This window comes from Streptopelia decaocto (assembly GCF_964273445.1).
Source record: "Streptopelia decaocto genome assembly, chromosome: 8".
NCBI lineage: Eukaryota > Metazoa > Chordata > Aves > Columbiformes > Columbidae > Streptopelia > Streptopelia decaocto.
The window spans coordinates 18,113,447-18,137,461 of record NC_138662.1 but is presented as its reverse complement, the minus strand read 5'-3'; the positions used below and the strand labels follow the sequence as shown (position 1 = coordinate 18,137,461).

At 46.7% G+C, this 24,015-nt stretch overlaps 1 protein-coding gene across 1 annotated transcript in view; it reads right to left on the bottom strand.

Moving 5' to 3' along the window:
• The window catches only part of GRIP2 (glutamate receptor interacting protein 2), a gene marked incomplete at both ends in the record, with an annotated part of 250,029 nt that overhangs the window by 22,025 nt on the left and 203,989 nt on the right, over nt 1-24,015 (bottom strand). The window contains 8 exons of the mRNA XM_082060237.1: nt 281-347; nt 7,293-7,373; nt 8,034-8,179; nt 13,072-13,258; nt 13,459-13,611; nt 14,502-14,627; nt 18,642-18,811; nt 19,537-19,684. Coding sequence (XP_081916363.1) covers nt 281-347; nt 7,293-7,373; nt 8,034-8,179; nt 13,072-13,258; nt 13,459-13,611; nt 14,502-14,627; nt 18,642-18,811; nt 19,537-19,684 — 1,078 coding nt within the window. The remainder of the gene's footprint in view (nt 1-280; nt 348-7,292; nt 7,374-8,033; nt 8,180-13,071; nt 13,259-13,458; nt 13,612-14,501; nt 14,628-18,641; nt 18,812-19,536; nt 19,685-24,015) is intronic.

Here is a 24,015-nt window from a genome sequence, read left to right as displayed (position 1 = left end):
GCCCTTTAATGCTAAACATCTATCTCCTATGGAGTTAGCCGACCTGTGAATCGGTGCCCCGGCCACCTTCTTCATTAGCTCAACTCTACTTGCTTCAATATAGATCATTTTTATCACAAACCCTACTGTGGTCTAAGACAAACCTCTAGTTTGAAATCTCCTTGGATGCTGCCAAAATTCAGACCCAAGTATAATACTGCTGCTTGGGCTTCATTCTACCTCTCATTACAGGGCTGGACACTTTGTGATGGGTTTGGCAGATGGGGAATTCTGCACTCACCTGTGTGCTACGCTCCCCTTCTTGATATCAGAGATGATCAAAGGCTCCCCAGGCTTTCTGCTTGCAGCTGCAAAAGAGACACATGGGTAAAAAGCTTGGTATTGAGTCTGCTCTCTAGGACAGGGGTGGTTAATGGGGAGAAGGAGTTGAAAAGAAATGGAATTTATATTCCTTTGACAAAATGATGCTTCACACTCAAACTCTGGAAGCCATATCAGGAAAAAAAAAAAAATTGAAACCCTGCAAACATGTTCTGGTCGCCTTTTGCCCAAGTTAGCTAGCTGCTGCCTTTTGCCTCCTCCCGAAGTGTGTCCAGCAGCAAAAGGTGGGATTGCCCCATCCCAGCACTGTTAAACAGCCGCTCACCCACGTCTCTGATGAGAGACAGCAAGTGGCAATGGCTATGGTGGCAGCTGGACATCAGCCCTGCTGCCAAGGGAGCACCCAGCTCAGCGCCGGGGTTAATACAGGCATTGCTGTGATCTTGAAGTAAAGTGGCTTGGGAAGTTTTCCAGATGGAAAATAACCCAAGAAGAATTAGATAAAACACTGTTTTCCAGCTGATTCAGCTTCCCAAGCCACTTCATTATACAACAGGATAAATCAGGGCTGGTCCCAGTGCTGGAGCTGGAAGGGGTCACTTCCAACTCTTCTCTCCTGCCTGGCCCCGATAACTGTTTCAGCCCACGAGAGATGTGAGTACACATCTCTGGGAGCATTTGCATTTCCAAATCTGCCTGCAAGACCTGCTGCTCTCTTGAGAAACCCAAGTGAGATTTATGACTCAAACCCCTCCTGACCTCCCTGCCATCCGCACACCAAACACACACCAAGAGCGTCCCTTTCACACCGTGTCACTCCCTCCTGCCTTGCTATGGGAATCGCATGCTCTCATGTAAAGCTGACAGAGCTTCTCAGCAAAAGCTGCGTGGGAAGGAAGAAACTTAGGGCGTCTGAACACATCAGATGCAGGTCAGAGATTAAAATATCTGTGATGCATGTGGCACCGAGGACGCAGAGATCCACCTGCCTGAACAGCAGTTAGAGAGCACTGCAGAAACTCAGACATCAAGGAGTAAGTGCTTCCTCTTAGCAACCTCTCCGCTCTGGCTTTTCCTGTTTTTTATTTTCATTTATGAGATTTTACAACACATGTACTGACCTGTCACCTTTAAGGATACTCTCTCTCAGATGTAACTAAACCTCCTGTACTGAACAGAGCAAAAAACACGGCCAATCTCAGTCATAGCACAGCTGAGTATAGAACTTAGGTCAGACCAGGACTGATTTTATAATAATCAGATATATTTGTGGCTGAGAGAGGTGTACAATGTGCTGGTCCGAGCAGTGGTGATGGGAGACCCCGTTGGCACAGCCTGAGCCCTGGGTCGGGCTGACATTGCTGCATGTTTAATCATTCCCTAGCCTGGTTCTGTCAAAGCGATCCAGGTTAGCAAAAATACTTTTCAATGCAAGGTTTGTTTACTAGTTTCAAAGCAAAGGTGGCGTGACAGAAAGAGGTTAGGGCAGATCTCCATAGTCCTGGTGGTGGGTTATAGTATTCAGTATAGTTATTTCTCTCCAAAGGACGTTGTCTTGGCAATTTGTTTGCTCCAGGAAGACACAGTTCAGGTGTCCAGCCTTGCCTCTGGGTCTTACTTTCCCATCTATAAAATGAAGACAGCAGCAAAGGGAGTTGAGAGAGGAGATGGATGGAGAGATGGAGGCAGAAGCTGCTGTGCAGGAACCCGGGCTTGCTCTTGGCCACCGCTCTGGCTGTGACCTCCATCTGCCGGGGCAAACCACTTCAGGAGGGAAGTAGGCTCGTTTTCAGACACATCTGTATTTTTGGCAGCTTTACCAGTACCAAAGAGAGTTTAAATCTGCTCCAGTGGCCCAGAGAAAGCTCCATAAATCAACAGCTGGTGAAGGTAAAAGCGTGGGGTGGGGGAGAAACTCGCAACGAAAACACTGCTTGGCCGTGGTGACAGGGCAGTGATAAAAAAAGTGAATTGATCAATACTGTTATTTACTTTTTATAAATTGCTTTCAGTCTCTTGCCACCTCTGCTGTGATTCTGGCTCACTTGGTGTTTACTCTGTGATGGATGATGAGGCCAGAAACACATGTCCGGTTTGTGTTTTTGATAGAATGCATAATGACTTGAATCGGTAAATTATTCCCCTCCAAGGAGCACGAGCACATATCTCACAGGCATCAACGCTTCAACCCGTCATAAATGCCCTTCGTTATTGACCAAGCCGAAGCAGCACCTGCCAACGTGTAATTAAAAAAACTGTAACAATGCCATAAGAATATGTTTCAGAAAGGGGGCATTTATAAAGGGGAAAAAAACAAACAAAATCAGAAACCAAATAATCTTGGGATAACTAAGGAATGAGAAGAGGAATAAAAGCAAATCAGAATCTATTACAAGAAGCAGCAGTGAAAATCAAATCCCCAGTACCCAGCTTTTTCCTCTATCATTCATTAGTTTTAGCAGCAGGCGCATATATTATCAGTCCCTCCAGCAGGATATTTATTGCGCTGTAGATCTCTTTCCTTTCAAAATCTCCAGGTAGCAAAACCAGGATAGAATATCCCACTTCGGTGAAAGCAGCAGAGTGAATCAGCTGCAAATCTCAGTGGAAGCTGCGCTGCTGGTGAGGGGATACGACAGGAGACTGATGGCAGGGCCCAGGTTAATCCAGCACCAGCAAAGCTGGAGTTGCTCAGCCCACAGATCCATCTTCTCGCTAGGACTGTGATTACACTGCTTAAGCAACTAAATCGAAGTTATCTATCTATCCAAATCCCGTTTTTATCGCCTGCAAGCAGATATACTACCTACTCCTTATCTGCAGTACTTCATGCCAAGGGCACAGGAATTGATTTGTTAAGTTATATAAAGGTAATTTGATAAACATGCTATATAAAGCATTACTGCATATCTAAAATGAATGGTAATTTCAATATCTGTTTAAAAAGCAGTAAGAAAAGACCTATACCCTGCAGCAAATTTCACAACTAGACCTTGGAGAGGATATTTGAGACAGACAAAAAAAACCCCAACAAACAAACACCACCACACCACACACACACAAAACGGCCACACACCAACCACAAAAAGCAATCTTTTGTGTAATCAACTATCATTTTCCAGAGGCTAATAACAAATCCATATCTTATTTTAAGAGGTCAGGTATTGAACATACAAGAATACACAACTATTAGCTTCTCACTGCTGGAGATTTTAATTTGTAAGAGATTTACAGAAAACCTGCAAAGGCGTAACTGTATCATTAGAACTGAATGCAGGCAGCAAGATCAGAGCACTTAAGGCGCATGTTCTGCTAATGGAGATGAGTAGTTCAGGCTGACAAGAGCGGAATCTTCACATCTCTGTGTCAAAAACCTGAGTTTGCACTGAGTCTTTGCGTCCTCACCATTCTGAGCACCTCGGAGGTCTCTGCAAACAGTTGAGCTCCACAGCCCACCCAGCTCTCTGAACCTCATAGAGCAGAAAGGAGAGCACGCTTTGCTCTTAAAGGAGAGCAGTTTTTCTACAAACAAATGCAGCTTCTCCCTGGGACAGAACCCGAGGCACCGGAGGATGGAGAAAATCAGGGTGATTTTGCTGGCTCCTTGTCCTGTCACCCCCCGGACGAAGTGCAAGGAGGCAGCACACACAAGGCAGCGTTGGTGTTTTGCTTTGCTAATTTTCATTTAGCAAATGTAGGAGACTGAAATGAAACTTCAGGGCATCGTGCCACAGAAATACAAAGCGGAATCAGTGAGAGTCTCACCCCCTGGATTTCCTATTCATCCTTCAGGGAATGGAAGGGGAAATAATGCTATATGCATATATTTCCATCATGTGTCTTAATTTGCTGCATCCCTCTGCTATGCTGTGTTTGAGCAGGGGGAAGAAACCCACCTGTGCGCACAGATCACAACCAGGGGCTCACCCGGCCCAAGCTTTCTCTTTCTAGAAAACCGTGAGACCTCGGCGATGAAATGTCCTCAGCAAACATCTGCCCCTCACCGGGAGCACGCACAGACCCTCCACGTTCATCCCAGACCCGGCAGCGCCCGCCCTCCTCCCACAAAAACCTCCTGGGTCTTCAGCCCTTCTATGAACCTTTCCAGCAGATTGATGGTTCCTCCCACAGCCAGCTCCATTACAAGAATTCGTCCAACGCATCCATCAAGAATCCTGCTCTCCCCACTTAGCCCATCTCCCATTTAGCTCTGAGAGCCACAGCACAGCAAGGACTTGATCAGTTTTATTTCTGTAGCACTCCTCTAATGAGGTCAGAACACTTTCTGCCTGTGTAAGAAGGCAGCGGAGGAATTAACTACAGATGAACCTGCTGAAGCTCAGGTAAAACTCAACGAAAGCAACTCATCTTTCATCGACAGTGTAGCTGAACCACCAAGTTTATGGACAAACCCAATTCTGTGGCCACAACAGTGCAGGAGGATCTTCTACTGACTCCTCTGGCTTGTCTTCTATTTAATCTGCCCGAGTTCTACAGAATAGGGAACAGGAATTGAACGTGGGAGGCCAGTAAGCCAAGTCCTCTACTATAGAACAGTAGTTACACGCTTTTTCCTTGTCAGAAGGAGAGCTGTAAAAGCTGCTTCTAGATCTATACAAGCATCCAAATTAGCAGAACCAGGAGGAACTGAGCATAACAGAGTTATTTTTACCTCTATTCTCTTGCATCACACTCCCGCATGCACATCATGTCCCTGCAGGAGGTACCATAAGGCTGCTTGCTTTGGTTTTCATGTTTGGTATATTTATCTGCCCAGTCAGAGGCAGAGTGACAAAGTGATGATCTAATTTGCTAAGGGTCATGTGGACATAGGCTTATCCGAACTAATATATGAAAACAGAATTAGAATTCAACTAGCATTTCATCCTTGCCACCGCATTTTCTGGCTGGCTTTTTGCTCCAGTTGTAAATATAATTTTGGCTTTGATTCAGCAAAGGACTGAAATACATCTTAAGTTTATGCATATGGATTACTTCAACAATGTCCTGCAAATGTGTTCAACAATCAAAAATCTATTATATTGTTCAAAAATTGCTTTGTAGTTAGATAATGGGTATCTAACTATTTAAAACCCAGGGGTTAGTTTCTTTTCATTTGGAAGTGATTTCCAAAAAGTGTGTGAAATCAATTCTTTAAACAAATTTCAAATGAAAATATTTTCAACATAAAAATACATTTGAAGTGTAAATGCACACCTGAAGAAGGTCCCATTTAAGTGAGGCTGCACAATAACAACTGGAGAGCAAAAAGAACCTGGGAGTTGCTGGCAAAAACTAAGCTTTGAAGCTGAAATGAGGTGAAAGCCCTGCTCAAGCCAGCAGTTTTTTGCTCCCAGATCCATCATCCTGGGTTGCTACGTGCAATGGCGATGCCAACGCAGCGGGCTGGGCTGCTGCACCGTGCCCCACTCCCCCACTGAAATGTCCTTACAGGCACCCTGCTGCTTTCTGAAAGCACTTTGATGTGTTCAGATAGTAATTGCTACCAAGCTAAATGTTAAATACTGTGCTGCTATTTCTGAGGATTATCCTTGTGGCACAAATAGGGGAAGCTGGGAAGAATGAGAAGAAATAAGACAGGGCGCAAAGTCGTCACCCTGTCGATGTTCGAGTCACTCCTGAGAATCACCCCACTTAGACCAGAACACCTCCAATTAACTCACTGACTAATGCTGTAAATGCCAAGAGGTAATTATAAATTGCTTATCTATTTTAATGAAACCTCTTTTTACAGTGTCCCTAGCAACTGCATTCCCCATACACAGCTGGGTCCATGCTCCCGGGAGCTCAGACTCAAGATCCCATTACTGCAGTCTCACAAGTTTCTCTGTTTCAGCTGAGAGGTGGTGGCAGCCTCTGGGCACAGCAAATCTGAGATGATTCAACCCCGTTTACCCAGCAGGGAAAGTGGGATGAGTGACGCAAGACCTGCTCATATTTCATAAATGAAATGTTAACTGATGCAAGACAAGACTCCTGGCCGGCCAGAAATTTGGGATGGATCTGCCTGTATCATCCCCATACAGCATCCCCTCCAAAGAAGCCAAAAGGTCTTCACATGAAAAACATGCTTTAGGAGAGAAACAAAGATAATTAGAGAGAAACAGAAAAGAGAGAGGAGAAAGAAAAAGGTTTATGTCCTGTTCTCTCAGCGCCCACCAAATTGTGGCACAGGGATCTCCTCTTCCATGGTTGGGGTTAGTCAAAGCAAGGGCTCCTGGCAAACCCTGCCCAGCACCTTCTCCTGCCACTAAAGTGCCTTCCCCCCACCTCTAAGACCACCCACCCTTTTCATCCTCCTCCTCCTCCTCTCTACCCTTCAAGCTGTGGGTTCACCTCACTCTTGCTTTATTCCCTCCACCCTCCCCTGCAAGAGTCCCACGAGACCCAGACAGGAACATGATACGAATGTGAGCAAGGAAATAAAAATAATATTACTAATAATATACTGTACTATAAGTCGTGGCACAGACCAGCTGATCATTTCAGATGTAGAATGAGAGGAAATGGCCTCAAGTTGCACCAGAGAAAGTTCAGATTGGATATTAGGAAACACTTATTCACAGAAAGGGTTGTCAGGCACTGGAACAGGCTGCCCAGGGAAATAGTTGAGTCACCATCCCTGGAGGGGTTTAAAAGACATGTAGATATGGTTCTTAGGGACATGGTTTAGTGCCAGAGTTAGGTTATGGTTGGACTCGATGATCTTGATGGTCTCTTACAACCAAAATGATTCTATGATCCTTTGCCCCAACCCTTCATGCAGCTGCTTTTCTCTGCGGCAGGCAGGGACCACACATCTAATTCAGTTTGGGATAAATCACAAGCACTGTGAGCACTGTCAGGAATCCCTACAGAATCTTCTCTCTCTCCACTGGGCCCCTCTGATGTGCCAGGGTGGAAAAGCAGCAGCTCTTGCAACTGCAAGCACAAGTCTGAGCAATACTTACAGCTAATTGTAATTCCAAGCTCTACACCCCTTTTCTTGGGCAATTTAACATGGAAAGTACCGCTGCTGGGTATGACAGACTCTATAAAACCAAAAAGAGACAAAAAAGAAAACAGGAGAAGAGAGAGAGTTTTCAGTTGAATGGATGGTTTCTTTGGAACCAAGAAAAACAAGCCCATAAAACCCAGTTTTATTGATTCAAATAAGGTTGCTATTCGAGGCCCTGCAGACTTCAGGTTAAAATTTGGATTCTGATTAAAACTACAAGCTCTGAATGTCAAGTGAAGAGCTCATGTCATGCTGTATTTCAAGACTGAGGCAGCTGTCAATGTAAAAGGAAAAGTTTTTTTGGTTTTGGGGTTTTTTTTGTAATACCGAGCTGCACATTAGCCCCAGCCAATAGCTTTGGCTTCCTCCTTGTTTTCAAGGCCATAAATTAACATAAATATTATTCATAGTAATGGGCAAATAATTAAAGTGCAGGTGGTCTCTTCATCTACTCCTTACAGCCAAGTGGCAAGAACAAGGCACTTATGAAGGGATCAGAAGAAGGACCCTCCATCTTAGTGCATATTAGAGAACAAGAAATGGAAAAGGTCCTCACAGGGTCCTCTTGCTCTTCCCTCTGAGCTCTAGTAAATACCTCACGTATTTGTGTGAATACACCCCCTCCTACAGGTTAGTAAAGGCCCTGGCAGAGTCCTGCTGGCAGCGAGGAGCAGAAATTCCTTTGGCAACGTACCTGCGACGTCAAATTCGATCTCGAGCACCACTTTGTTCGTGAGCGCAGCATCACGCAAAAGCTGATTAGCTTCCTCCATGGTCCCGTCCTCAGTCGCAATGCCGTTGATAGAAAGGACTCTGTCTCCTACTTGGAGCAGCCCACACCTGCAGTTCATGTTGGGAAAAGAGGGAAAGGGGACAAGGAGACAGAGGAAAGGAGAAAAACAACCCCACAACCAGGCATGAGTTACTTTTGCCAGGAAAATCTATTACTACACACACAGAGTAGAGACAAATCTGCAGAAGTGGCCCCAAAGACAAGATAACTCATTCTGCACTGCCCATCCCAGTGCTGAGCGGCCCTGGAAGGTCACAAGGCAGAAAACCCTCGTGGTTTGCCTAAATTCAGACATACTTCGCAGTTTGGTTGTATTTCCTGCAACTTGCAGGAAGAAAAAAAATGTAGCTCGCACCTTCCTGAAAGTCAACACCATGGCCAACTGGTGCATGGTAAGTGCAAGGGCACGCGACCTCCTACCCTATATAACAGTATACGGCTCTTTCCATGTGCTTGCACCCTCTGAAACCCAAGCTAATGGCACTGAAAATTGCACAAATTCCTCTGTTTAATACATGGCTAATACTGACTGAAGCTACAATCCAGTGAACTCACTGAAACATCTCAGCAAATTAGATAATCATTTATCCCTTGTAATTGCGTTTCTGGAAGCCAAATGTACATGGATACTGTTTAACTGCCTTGAAAGGTCAATATTATTCCCATGCGATATCCTGCCAGTATAACCACAACTGGCACTTTGGGGTTTTTGGCTTAGACATGCGTTCTTCAAGAGCACAGATCAGCAGGTTTTTTTACTTTGGAAGAAAAACAACGATGGCAAGGCTATGCTGGAGATACACTGCTGAAGCATGGCTTGTCTCTTGGGCCCTCTCTGTATTTCTAAGCAAGTTTTTTTTCACACATGAACCACCACATCCAAAATGCAGCCTCCCCCCCATATAACACCAGCAAGACAATCTTCCATGTCACTGAACTAGCCCATGGCTCTACAAAAATCAAGAGCGCAGCATTCCCCATGACTGGCCATGGGCAGTGGGTTGCTCATCCTCCTCCTCCTCATCCTTCATCAGTTGTTTGCTATAACCACATCTTTCCAGATTTTCTGCTCACATTTGTAAGGCTGTCCACTTGAGCAGAGCTTGAGAAACCATTCCTCATCCATCATTAACATAAGCTACAGAGGGGTCTCCAGAATGGGTCAAAGGTTATGAGAACAAGTCTAAGGTCCACCTCTACATTTGTAGTTATTTTACCATAAAGATTTCCCAGAAGGCATCGACTATCCTGTTTTGAGCCTTCTCCAAAGAATCTTTATTCCCTTGCTCTTTAAGGATCAAGCACATCCTTTGCCCTCTCCTTTCTAGATGTCACCTTCCACTGATATTTCATGGAAGACAGCTTGGTTTTTTACTAATCCTTCCAGCCACTCTTCATCACTGACACCCATTCCAATTGTAAGAAAACATGGTACTGCAGCTTCTGGCCACGTGAATATAACATGAAAAGCAAGGGACACTGGCTGTATTATTCACCTCCAAACAACAGGACATACATGAAAGGACAGGTTATCAAGAAAAAATACACACATTCAAATTCAAAAGAAATGCACAAGCACAACAGTTTTTCCCAGTGGCCCATCAAAAGCAGAGAAACGAGCAAATTTGGAGAGAGCCCAGGGAGGTTATTTTACTGGTAGGAAGCTATTAAACTTGCAGTATATTTATGCTGCTGCCTGAATTCATGCCACCCATGGAAAAATGCCGGTTATTTTATGGTATGTAAATTCAGAAGTGTTTGTTCAAGGAGACTTGGATTAGGACAGACAACTCTATGGTGTACAAATGAATCCACCCTTGCGAATAAATTGCATCAAGTTTAATTACGGTCCTTTACTGGACTTGTGGCTATGCAGCCACATAGTCGTGCTTGGACATATCAGCTTATAAATATGAAGATGGCAAGGAGTATGACAGAGATGCCTCCTCCAGCACCAAGAACCCTCTTGCTATGGCCAGAGTGCACCTTTTGGAAAGGAAGGATCGACACCAGCATCACACAGACATCACTTTGCCATTTCAAGGTCTCACAAGGACACAATCCATTTTGGCACCACCATTTCAGCCACAAGGGCTGAGAGATCACAGGACACTTTTACTCAGCATGAAAACAAACACTTTCCACCCTTCTCACCAGAGCTACCGTCTCACAAACAACTATTTCTTTTGTTTCTTCACTCATGGTGAATTTGCCTGGGTATTTTATAGCCAATAGCTCTGTTAGGTCAGAAGTCTTTTATTTCTTTTGCATCTGTGTATGCCTGCACATCTGTATCTGCATGTCAGTGGGCAGGTCCCAGCCCCCAGGAGATCAAAGCTTTGCTGACAGCTTCACCCAGCTGCCAAACTTCCCTCTTACAAACTATTCATACTCAAAAGCCAGAAACACAACGATCAAACAACTGTGTCTGAGCAGAGCTAGAAAACATGTAACTCAGCAGGAAGCATTGATTTTGGATACCAGGATGGAGAATCCAGATAGTCTCCCACTGCTGTCAGTGACAGCTGGGGGAGGAAGGACACAAAAGCTGTGTGTTTCAAGGCAGCCAAGAAGGGATGTCAGGCATCTTCCTATTCCACCCTCCCTGCTGATAACAGGGGCTGAATCACTGTCTCATTTGGAGCCCAAAGGCTTCATCTTGCACCCAGAAAACAACAGGTGGGGAGGGAGATCTATTAGAGTCTATTGGCTGTAAAACAAATCACGAGTCAGGGAGTTTAGAGCTTTTGCTTCAAACCGCCTTCCGCAAGCTAGCACGAAGCAGATAATAAATACGAGGCAGCCCAACCTCCCTGAAAAGAGGGCAATGCCATCCTGCTCCCTGGTAGCACTCAAATTTGCTGGACACCCAAGAGGCAGCTCCGCCAGGGCAAGCCAGACGGACAAAGTGATTATGGATCATACCCTTGTGCAAGAGCACATTTAGATTTGCAGGTCTTGCACGGGAGTGTGCAAACAATGCAGAACAGAGCCCGGCTGCTGAGCCTGATCCCTTTATCTCCACCAAACTCCTGTTTTGCAAAGGGCAACAAGTGCAGCACAAGAAAAAGTGTAGCTCAGCCAAGAGCCCAGCTTGGTAAAGGGGAAAAAAATGGTTCTAATGTCTTGGGCGGCACTTATACAGAACCTCTCAAGGGCATGGTATCTAGGAAGGATGGAACACACAAGCTCTGTGGGACAGCAAGAAACAACAAGTGAAATGAAAACATAAAATTGCCTTTTTCACCTTGCTGCAAAGCCAGCGCACTTATCACTTCAAGCTGGGGAGGAAAGACGCATGGTCTAAGAGATTTAATCCCCAAATCAAATCCAGGCTGCAAAAGCAGAGAGGATTGCTCCCTGTCGCCAGAAAGCAGCAGCCAGGAGAGCGCGAATCCTGCTGGGTGGGCAGCCGAGAGGCAGAGCGGAGTGTGTGACACATCAGAGCCGGGCAAGACCGCACCACGAGGCTTTGCTTTCACTACAGGCTCGGCAAGAGCATAAACCAAAGGATTTCGCACATCTCCCTCCTCCCCTGGGACAGCAGGCTTTGTTGCTGCCTGATTTATAAGAGGAGTTTGGTGCTTTGCAATGTGAGCCAAATTCACCCTGGTAATAGAGGATAAAATAAACCAAACCAACCAACCGACCAAAACAAAATACCATCACTTTCCTTTTTAAACTCTGTTTGAAAACAAACAAAAAGCATAAAAGGCTTTTGAAAGCTCTCTTAGCTTGCATCACGCAGCATAACTCTTTCTCCTGTGCCAGCCCCTTGTCCCCATCCTCCCACAGACACAAGCACCAGGCACCGGTGCTTTCCCCTGCCCCTGCATCAGCTGCCTGGGGGAGCTCCCACACCAAGACCACTCTGCACCTCAAGGACTCTCATTTCCTTTTGCAGGTGCTTTCCCAGATGTATGACTCCCCGTGGGCTTGTGTCGGGCTGGCTTGAGGATACCAACCATCAGCACATGCTGATGAGACCCTTGGAGTCTCCTCCTCCCCAGGAAGGGTCTGCAGCAGGTGCTGAGCACTGGCACATCATTGAACCTCAGGCACCCTCGGCAGGATGGGCCACCAGTGGAAATCACAGGTGGGAAGAGGAACCAGTACGAGGCTTTAAGTGCCATCTCACCCCTCACTGTCACATCTAACAAAATCAGCTCCCCTTTCCACTCTGCAGGAGCTCAAGCCATGCTGGGACCTGATCCCTTTAGTGAGAAAAACTTCACTACAGGGCATCTGCATTGTCCTGCACAGATATTTGGGCAGACTTTACATCCAGCCAGCAAGGGTATGGGGAGAAGTTTAGCCAGAGCAGCCAGAGCTCCTGAGCTGAGACTCGGCTGCTGGAGCAGCCACTGCTCCCAGCGTCCCCAAGGGGTGACACGCAGCAGTTAATGACACTCCTCCATTCTGCTCTTTTCCCAGCATTATTGAGCAAAAGCAAGAGTCCTTAAATGCAGCACCCACCTGCTTCTCGACCAGAACCCTCCTCTGCAGTTCAAAACCTTGGCTTTAAAGCCAGTTTATACTGCTACAATGAAACCTGGCAGAACACACTTTGCTAGGCCCACTTACTTAGATATTCCCCCTTTCTGCACCCAGACAAAAGCTTCATCTTTAAAAAAGAAATAAAAAAAAAAATAAAAAGGAATGGGAATGGCTGTCTCCCACAGATACACGCTCCCTTCCTCCTCCTCCTCCCAGAACAGCCGCAGCCTGGTGCCAAGACGTTCACCTGGGATGCGAGGGAGGCCGCGGTCAGCCGACGAGTGCAGAAATGGCAGTGACAGTAAACCATGCCCAGTGAAGAATGGGAGATATTACAAAGATGATAGTAAATATCTACATGAGCCTCTGAGGAGAGAAAACAAACCAAACCATGAAATGTTCAGCAGCAGCACCATCAGCATCCAAGGGCAAGGTCTCTAACCTCTCTGCCGGGCTCTCGGGCTCAATAAAACGGACGAGAGGTGGGGAAGACAGGGTTTCAGTAGCAAAGATGCCTCCCTGGAGCTGAAGTCCGAAGCCATTCAAAGGGTCTCCCCTGAGCACCACCTCTGTTGTCTCCGTGTGGACTATCTGCCCGCCAGGACCCACCGTGCTGGAGGCCAGCGACACTGAGGAAGAGAGAGGCAGAAGGTCAGGGAGGTCACAGTCAACATAGCAGGTCTGGTCGTGGACCTCAGTCTGGCACTAGTGGGGACAGTGACCAAGGATGAGGCACTGACAGTGCTGAGATGAGCAGTCCTACCCCAGCTAAGTCAACAATAAGGACAGCAAAGCAAGCATGCACACCCCAGCCAACTGCTTCTCTTACGTGAGCTCTTGTGCTCCTTCTTCTTCTGCCTCCTCCTCAGCATGGTGGTGCGGGGGCTCATGGGGTGGGAGCTGCGAGGTAGCGTGTTGGAGTTCTGGCACGGGAAGCCCTGCGCGTTCATGGTGGGAGACGAGAAGTTGGCAGCCACCAGAGCTGGGGAAATAACAGACCACGTTAAGGATGTGTGCAGAGAAGATGGCAGCAGGTTCATCTAACGGGTGTTCATCAAACACCTAATGTGTTTGGACTACCTCCTTCTTCCCGGGCTCAGGACAAGGTGAGAACCTTGTCCTGGACTTGCAGCTCCAGGAGAGCTGAAAGTGGGCTTGGACTCAGATGGACACTGCTCACTGGTGTGCGCTGACTCCCGTGGCTGGGCTGCCTGTCACTGTGGCACCCAGGCCACCAGGTGAGAAGCATATCACGGATGCAGGGCAGCCAACAGCAGGTTGGCACCATGGCACTAATGAATCTTAAATACTCACAAAGAGAAACCCCAGCTTGAACTTGAGCTGCTGGGCAACTGGGTTGCCCTGTCTGCTTCCCACAGTTTGGACACAGTGCGATGATTCCTCCTCCCTGTCTTACTGTCATAAGACAAGAAACTTGGGGCTGAACAGAGCCTATTTCTTTCAAGAGGTGTGTTTACAGATTCTGAAGCAGCCATAATCTGGCTGCTAACATGTTGTGTGGCACCAGAGCTGAGCTGGATGCATCGCGTTACTACACATCACCAGAGACGTCCTCCTTGTCCCACAGCAACTCGTTTTTGCCACATGAAACTGGGCACTGGGTGGGGAGTTAGAGGATGGGAGACGGAGGCTGCCCAGCACACGGCTCTCAGTGCTGTTACCGGATCTGCGTGTGCTGGGCTGCACACACTGGTTTTGTACTTCAGCACTGGACCTGTGGAAACAGCCCCCAGGCGACCAAGGACGAAACGAGTGACAAGCCAGGTTACAGAGTTGGGTATTAAAGAAATGGAGGGCACAACATGAATGAACATGCGCAGGGGTGGGGGCAACATCATGTGCTGAGGTTACATTTGCAGTAATCCTGTCCAGATGTCTGGTTCCAAGTGGGTGTCTTGCAGTGCCCAGGATGGTGGGTGTGACAGTAGTTGACACAGGGGTCCCAGCAGTGGTGGTGGTCACTCTTCTGCACCTTAACTGATGGCACCCAGGGGAGCAGCAATCACCACAGGCAGAGAGAAGTTAGAGAAAGAAAAGGTGAGAAGCATAAGCCAGGAGATTGTAGAAAAGAGCCTCACACTGGCTCTGAACAAGTCAAGACCCAGCCACAGTGTTCCAAGCACCAGCCACAAGTTTCCCACCAAGGCCATCAGCGTTCTCCGACAGCACCGGGGAAACCTCCTTGCGCTGTTTCATACCTTGCTGCCAGAGCTGCCCTCCCAGGAACAAGGCTCAACGCCTTCCACACATGCCAAGGACTGCTCTGAGCACTGCACTTGGCTTCAGCAGTGGGTTGTTTAGCGGCTGCTCTTGGCCAGGAACCCATGGCAGGGTGCACACATGAATGAAAGACAGGAGGAGCAAGGGGCCACCTCCAGCTCATCAGAACAAAAGGGATTTTATACACTGCTGCTTAAAGGCAATTACAGAGGGCCACCAACACAGGAAAAGATGCCAATGCTGTGGCAAACAGCAAATAAAAACATGGAACCAACATGGAAGACTCTATTCAAGGCCATGTAACTGCTTTAGCTTCAACCCTCATCCCAGCCCAGTGTGTGTTGGCAGAGATCTGTTGCAGTGTGACACCCATCACCCCAAAACCCCCTGTCCCAGGACCTTTGGCTCCAGTCACAATGTCATGAGTCTCCTCTGAACTGCCTCAGACACCTCTCCAGGCACAGGTCCCTTGTCTGTTCTCACCAATTCCTCTTTTGCCCTTGGCCAGCACAGAGTCAATCATTTTTCCTCGCCCAGCAGCACTGGGTTTTCTCTCCCAAATCTCTGCACCACACTGTTTGAATCTATTTTCTTCCATGAGGAATTGCTGGTTAATGAGCAAGATTGCTTTTATTCATAAACATGAACAGCATCCCACAGCGGAGCATCACTGCAGCCACGAGTTATCCCAGACCTCTGCATCTCGCAACCACTTCCAGTGACTAGCAACCACCTTTCTAGGACGAGATCTCCTCCAGGCTCTGTATCCTCCAAATAGGCAGAGACTCCACCAGCACTGGCACTACCGGAGCTTTCTGAGGGTGCACACTTGGCACAGGGACTCAGTTTATTCAGAGTCCACCCAGAGATCTCATCTAAAGGTCATCTGTTAGTGCCCTTAACAGTGGAAACCCATATTGTGTGTGTGCATCACAGGCATCAAATCATTTAGGTCAGGATTTCCAACCAATATAGTGATGGTATTTAGTCTTTGCTAAATACTTAGTGAGTTTAGCACTTATTGTATCAATCTCTTAAAAAATCCATTTCCAGCTTTGGGGTTTCTATTTTGTGAATTCAAAAGTAAATTCAGAGCCAGGCAGCTCTAAATTTAAAAAAGTAGCTATGTCTAGACAAAAAGGAAAGTTCTTAATAAAATGAAATACTTTGAACATGAGGGATAGAGCTTATGGGCATATATACAAAATCATTTAATCCATTTATACTAATTAAAACTCTCCCATTTGTCTATAAATACTTAGCTCATATCTGTGCCTTTGAAACTCGGCTGTCAGCGCATCAGGAAGGAGACAAGATTTTGGAAAATTCTGTGATAAAAACCTGCAGCAGCCTTCCCCATGCTTTCATACATCATCCCTGCCTGAGGAAACCCATCCGTCCCAGTATCGCTCTTGGGCACCATCCGCTCCCGCTGATCTTGTGAGCAGGGCGTAATCCTCCCACAAACTCTCCAAACGCGCCCGGAGCCACAGAGAAAGCAAACTCAGTTTGACAAATCCCATGCTTCAGCATTAGACTGTATTTTTGCATGGCAGCTGCAGCTTCAGATCCCTCTCTGCCTCCTCAATAACCGGATTTTGGTTACACGAGAAGCCACACTTAAAAAACATCCTGAGTAGCCCCACACAGGCATGTGCTGGAAGGACTCAGTAACACAGGCGCTGAGCAGGGATGCGTTTGCACCGTCTCCTCTCTTTGGCTGCTTTTCCCAGGCTTCACTCCCTTGCCAACCACAACAGTTTGCTTTTGCATGGCCCATTTTTTCCTTACTGCCCCTAGTTTGTTTCCCTAAACTTAGAAGAAGGAGCCTGTGGAGCTGGCACACAGCACTGGGAGCAGAAGGCAGCATCTCTCCTAAGTCCAAACACGGTTTGTCAACTTCGGTGCAGTTCTTCGACTGCTCACCATAGGCTGCACGGGGCTGTGGCTGGTTACGCCAGAGGAGCACTATTTTGTGAGCTGCTCCTCTTGTCCAATGTGCTCTCATAGAATCATTCTGTTTGGAAGAGACTGTCAAGATCATCGAGTCCAACCATAACCTAACTCTAGCACTAAACCACATCCCTAAGAACCTTGTCTATAGGCCTATTAAACACCGCCAGGGGTGGTGATTCAACCACTTACCTGGGCAGCCTGTTCCAATGCCCGCCAGCCCTTTCGGTGAAGAATTTTTTCCTAATATCCAATCTCTCCTTCCCATCCCCACCACCACCTCCCTTACCCATCTCCATCAGCACTGGTGAAGGTCCAAGCCCAAGCACTGATCTCCAGCCACACACCTCTGCTTCCTAACAGCCATGTGAATGAACAGCATCCTTCCCTATGATCTCCCATGTGTTAGAGTTTGATCAAAGTGGGAACAATTCCTATATCCCTTATTTTTTCATAATAAAGCATTGCAATTACTCTGCCAGGTTGGTGTTCTGTATTTCTGCCACAGCAAACTGATAAGTGTATGGAGGTTTGGGTAAAAAGGCTCTGAACGCATCGAGCTGTCCTGCCACAGATCCTCCTCCTCCTGAGCTGCTTCTGAATGCACATATTGTGAAAGAAGATTAGGACCAGGGCACTAATGGAAGGAGGAGAACAGTTCATTTTAACAGCCATTGAAAAAGGATTATAGCTTTCCATTTTTTCTTGGGCACAAAGGTCAAGTCATCCATTCCCTTTGCTAAACTGCTTTAATTCTGCACAAATTGGACTGGACATGTGAGAGATTTCTTTCTAGACATGGAGATGTTATTAGATTTTATGTTTCACTGCATTAAGTTAAATAAGACAACACAGATCTTTTCCTCCTTTCCCCAAACTGCCCTAGAAGAGAATGATGAGCTGTGCCCAGGGCTACTGTGCACCAATATTATTAAAATGCATATCCCCAAGAGACAAGTGATTGAAAATGGTTGCAAAAGGGGCTGGTACTGAACAGTCATGCCTGAAATACCTGAATTACAAGACCACCAGTATGGACTGTAACAAAACTGCAGGCAGGATTTGCAACAAATCTGCTGGTACTGAGGCTCTCTTCACAGCGAGGTTCACATGAGAGCCTGAGTCAGCCTCTCACGTGGAAGGAGAAACGAAAGGTGAGCAACAAGGATGCTCACCAGGGTGAATTCCTGATGACATTTACAGGCATTTGGGGCTTGATTTCACTGGAGACAGATTTTTTTTTTTTCCCATTATTTCTTTATGGGGGTGGTGGAAAGCAGCAGTTACAGATGCATTCACTCTACCCCCGGCTGCTCAGACACAGTGGCCTTGGAAACAGGCTGGTCCAGCAGATGAATGCTTGTGTTACAGCTTTGCTCCCAAGGGAAGTCCAGCAGGACCCTACCTAGATACCCATGTGTCCTTTACAAAGCCTTCCCAGGCACCAGCAAACGAAAACTGAGCTTAGAAATATATTTGCCAGCACCAAGGTTGTCTTCCTCCCTCTCCATTAAAATCTCTTATCTGAGGTACTAAGAAAGCGCTTGCACAGCACTCAGCACTGCAAAGCCCTGGGATTCCCAACTCCAGTTTCTCCATTCAAGCACAGATGTTACCTTTTTTTTTTTTTTCCTATTCACACCCTTGAAGAACATCATCTAATCACACGCATTTCATCAAAACATCTTTTTTTTTTTTTTCCCTTCACAGATGTCCCTCTTTGGAGTCTCTTGCCAGCATTCAATAGTAGCAAAAGCCCCAGCAGAGACCTCAAGTGAGTTTTAAGGGGAACCAACAGTGTCTGCACAGAAAACACACCTGTTTCTGGAGGCTTCAAAGGCATCCTGCTTTGGTGAACAGGTAATATCTCCAGCTTGACGATTTCTGAAGTGGCAGCTAAAAGCTGAGTTGCCTCTAATAAGGAGCAGTGCTCTGTGCTCGTGCCATCAATGGAGAGAATATGGTCGCCAATGTGCAACGCACCACATCTGCAAAGGAAACAGCAAGTGAGGTAATGATACACACAGCCAAAACCCACGTCCTTACAGTTGGGAGCAAAAATATACAAAATCCAACTGTGAATTATTGTGTGAATTCACGTGGGTTTTTTTGTTTCCACATGTCTTTTTTTTTAACTTCCAATTTGAACCTTAGGTTTAAGTGTTGTCAAAACACCAATTAAGATGGTTCATGCTTGAGTCGGTGCTGCTGGTGGCTTGACAAAGATCTACTAAGTTTTTAATAGTGCCCACTCCCAGCTAGTCTGCATTGTTGAGGGCTCACCCAGCCATGTAGTAAGTCCTACTACCCAGCAGTTAAGCTCAAAAATACAACTAACCACAGCTAGGGCTGCATTACGGTCTGTCCTTCTGCATCCCCGTGTAAAGGGTGAGTAGCTGATTTGCCCATCAGGAAAAGGCTCTAGCCAGAAGTCTCCAGAATAGGTATTTGCTATTCCAAAGCTGCAGGGCAGTCAGAGCTGAGGTTTTTAAAACAGAGCTCAGCTTTCACATGCACTGAGTTACATTCATTCCCCATGAGGAGAGTCCGCTGGCGTTGGGTTAGATATTTTTAGTACCCTTAGCGCTAAAACCACATGAGCATGGCGATTTCAAGGCAAGGCAGAGAAGAATAGTATATAACTAACACGAGAGAAAAAAGGCAGCGGAAAAGGAAAAAGCCAAGCTTAGAAACAGCCTGTTCAGATCTGTACCTGTCCACCACGCTGGCCGGCTTGATCTTGTCAATGACAATGACCTGCTTGTTCCGGTGTGTGGTTGTTGTCAGCGTGATTCCCAGCGTAGATCCCGGAGTCTTTGCTATTTCAACTAGTAAAGGACCTGAAGCATTTGCTACAGTATCTGCAAAACAAGAGAAGCATCTGAAGACACATCTCATACAGCCTTTCTAAACACAGGGGGGAGGCCAACAGCACTGACTTGCCATGTGTATCATCAAACCCGTAGTTTTGACATCCTACAGGCTGTATCACGAGGTAACTTAACGAAGAAGTAAATTCAAGAAACAAAATTGCTTTTGCACTAACTATATATGATAATGAAGAGATAATACAACAATTCACTCGTGAACACAAGCCCCTGCCTCTTTTCTTGGGGTTAAATAGCAAGACCAAGAGATTGCTCAAAGGCTGTGTAGCAGTCACATCGACAGTATTAAAAGCACAAAAAAAGGAAGAGGGACCAAACCAACAAAAAAGCAAAGGCACAGAGAAACAGCATCCCACTTTCTGAAGTAACCAGAAGTCTTGTGTGTCAGTCAGCTCCTGTGTGCTTCAGCAACAGCTTCGAAATATCGCCTCGGCTGCTCATTGCAGCTCCAGTGTGACAGTGGGAATGCGGACACAGAGCTACCTACCTGCACGCTCACAAAAGCCTTCTCTCTCTCATCAGACAACACAGGGGTAACTCATGTCTAAAAGATGCATTTCTGCAATAAGCTTAATAGATGCTGAAAGCGAGACCATGAAACTCCTACGGAATTGCACCTGTTAGCATAAGCCTGCACCATAGCTATTCATCTCTTCTGAGAAACAGGGAGGAAAGAGAAAGCCTGTGTCTCTGGCTGATTAGACAGAAATTCCCTCCACCTCTCTTATACATTTGCTTCCAGATTACCTAAAGCTATTGTGAAAGGGCTGGATTCACAAATGTGTTATTACCAGCACTCAACCCACAACCAGCACCCCGTGTGTAGCTTGACCACCCACAAGAGCACTTCACAGAAACCCAGCCATCCGCTTCGAAGGAAAGGCCAGCAGAGCCCTCTGAGAGCTTGATGCCTCCTTGGCGCTTAATTATTCATAGTAAGGCTTTTCTCCTCCAAAGCTACACTCCACTAAAAATGCTGATGCTACTTGGCTCCAAAACTTGATGCATGGCTCACTCTTGCTCTCTGATAAACGGGAGCGCTGATGCAGATCTCAGAAGCTAAGCCACAGAGAGGTCTTTCCTAAGATTTGCTGAAGATTCTGAGTCTCTGGAGACAGAAGTTTCCCTGGGGATCAGCCAGGGGACGTTCAGGCTCTGGTCTACTCAGTGCCCTTTTTCCCAGGGGAGGAAGGAGGAGGAATGAGCCACACTAAAGTTTACACAAAGCTTCAAATAAAACACTGCTTATTCTCTGTTGAGAAGAACCGCTGGGGAGACCTGCAGGCGCTGGCAAAAAGCGCAGCCCCAATTCCATCAAAACACACAGAAAGCACCCACCTAAAGCCTGCGGAAGGTGCACTTAAGCCTTTGGTAGCAAAGGAAGCACCAAGAGACTGAGGATCGATTCCAACAGCAAACAACAGCTATATCTTGGTTTTGCAACACATACCCTCTGAAGCGGCACAGAAACCTATATTATACCAGCTGAAGGGAAGGAGATACGAAAAAAAGTAATGGAAAAAAAGATTACTGGAGTAGTAGACCTTTCTTTGCAAGGAAAATACCCAGGTTCTACCTGGCATTCAAGTTCTTCAGCTTTACCAAGTGTTTCCCAGAGTGGGTCTCAGCGTGGTGATGAGAGGAAAGGGCTTTGGGTACCTTCTCCCATGGCAGGACATAAGTATCAATAAGACTGTAGGATATCACAGTCCTGCCTCCAACCCGCGGTCCCTCTTCACACAGTATGTGCCATCCCACCATCCCTTTTCATTCCTACCTCCAGTGGCATAAATGACAATCACTCCAAATCCATTTTATAGAGGCACTTGTTGGGGAAATACTAGACAAGCCTCTCTTTATTATTGTAGGGAAAGATTTGGCTCAAATCAAAGGTCAGGAGTCTGCAATTTAGCAATATTTGTGAGGCGTGATTAACATGGGGCTATTACACTCAATCTAATTTAAAAAGAAACACAAAGAGGCCAGGGCAGGCCATGCAATAACCTTACTGTAGGGAGTCAATTTGTGTTGCTGCTTTGGCATCACGAGGTGGTTTTGCACCATCACGCACAGCTGCAACCTCACCTGGCATGGAAAAGGTATCCGCGGCTCTCCTGCATTTCACAGCAAATCTCACCTTACTTAAAGCAAGATACTTTCTCTCAAGCCAAGAGCCTCTAAGTATTTGTTCTGAAGGCTCAGTATTCATGAGATATTCATCCCAAATGCTGCTCAACATGTGCTGAGGGCCAAAAATCACATAGTTGCAGAGCAAGCATCACTGAGGCCAGTGACATGGAGTGTAATATGGATACAGCAGCTTGCATCATTTCTCTAGGGTTTTGTTACCAAGGAACAGGAAAACCACGTATGCTGCCTCACGTGGCTGTGCAGATTTTCATGTAAGGGTTTGAAAGTGTTTTGCAAGCAATGAATCGTGCTTCCCAGAGGAGGATGGTACCATTTTACAGATTGGGAAATGGAGGGAGAGAGAAGGAGAGAGAAGAGAAGCCAACCTCCTTGCAAATGCAAACAAAATAAACCAAAAACTACTAGAAGAACCAAACCAGGGAGCTGCCCCCTTCCTGACACCGCCCAGCAACTTGTGATCCCTCCAACTTCACAGGCTGCCTTTCAGCAGATGCCAAGCAGTCACCCATTTGCCACCATTTACCAGCCCTCCACTCCATCAGCAGGAGAGCCCCTCAGCCCTAAAAAACTCCAGCCTAAAAGCAAATGGGCAGAGGAGCAACCAGTGGAATGGAGAGGAGGAGAAGGACACGGCAAATCGCTTTGCTCATTCATCATCTCTGGCAGAGAGCTTCCCCTCCATGAGTCAGTCCTAAAGGCTTGGAGCCCAGTGCCTGGTGTGATGGCACACAGAGTTTATCCACAGCCTAACGAAATTCCACCAGTTTCTGGCTGATCAACTCATTGGTTTTGGGTTTTTTTTTGTCATTGTTATTGTAGTTTTGTTTTTCTTTGTTGGTTTTTTCTTTGGGTTTTGGTTGGTTGGTGGTTTTTTGTTTGTTTTTACCTCCCCCCTCTTTTTAAAAGGCCCGTGAGATAGTGTCAGCACAGGAAAGCATCTGTTCATTGCAACGTTTATCTGGCAAAGGGCAGCTATTTTCCCGATGCCCAAGGGGAAGTGCATGCCCAGTTCGCGTTTCTTTTAAATGCAAATGGCAGATTAATGTAATTCCTTTGGTGGCCTTGAGAAATAGCAGCCAATCTGATTAAAAGCCTGCCGCAGCCCCATCCCACGCTGGCCTCCCCAGTGACAGCCGGGGATGCTCGGTGGCGATGGCAAAGCAGCAGCCGTGTCCCTCACACTGAGAGTGGGGTGGCCCCATGCAGCTCATCCTCAGCACACAATTTTGGCTGGGAAACCACGCAGACAGCTGGGGAACGCTGTGATTCAACACTCCCCCACAGCAGCCTTGGTCTCTCACCAAGGACAGATGCAGAAAAACAACTTTCCCTCCTCGAGGGTCGGCCCGCACCACCCCACGTGTGCGGCTGCAGCGGAGTGCAAGCACAATGTAAAAACCCCCCTTTTTCCCTAGGGATGAACAGCTTCATGGTGTTGCCAGCTCTTATAATGAATCAAGGGAACTGTGTGACCACATGTCCCCCCTCAGCAAGTTTTCAAAATCGGAATTAAGAGTGTTCCCTTCAGGCTAATAACATCCCTACACTACTTCCAGCACCTGTTCTTCCCTTCCTTCATCATCTTCCTGTGGCTGGTAAAGAGAATGTCTGTAATAGTTGCGATTTGGGGATGATGCACTCATCTCCTGATGCAGTTATTAGCTGTTGCCTGGCAAAACTGTCTGCAGAGATTGTTTTAAGCTACATGTTCTGCGTCATCTTGCCTTAAAAGAAAGCACGGCAAATCTATCCCTTCACGGGGTTGGGGAGAAGCACTCTCAACGCAGAAATTATCTAAGAAAGGGGCTGTTTTTACATCTTGGGAAGTATCTGGTTGTGGTCCCCTGTACAGCAACACAAGATAGAGAATCACTGCATAAAACCCTCCCATCACTCTGTGTTCATTCAGCCCTAACCGTTTTACATGGGAGAGTTACTCAAGAAGAAATACCAAGACACCTTCGTGGCTATTTTTGCTCCAAGTCAGGTTTGAAAACAATCAGCTTTCTGCAACATAGGCACCAGGGGATTGTACAAACAACAAAATCCCAAAAAGACAGCCTATTTCCCATGCACCATTAATTACTTGCTACTGTTCAGACTTGACAGCTCTGTGCAAAATCCCTCCGCAACTCCGCAGCCCAGCCAGCCTG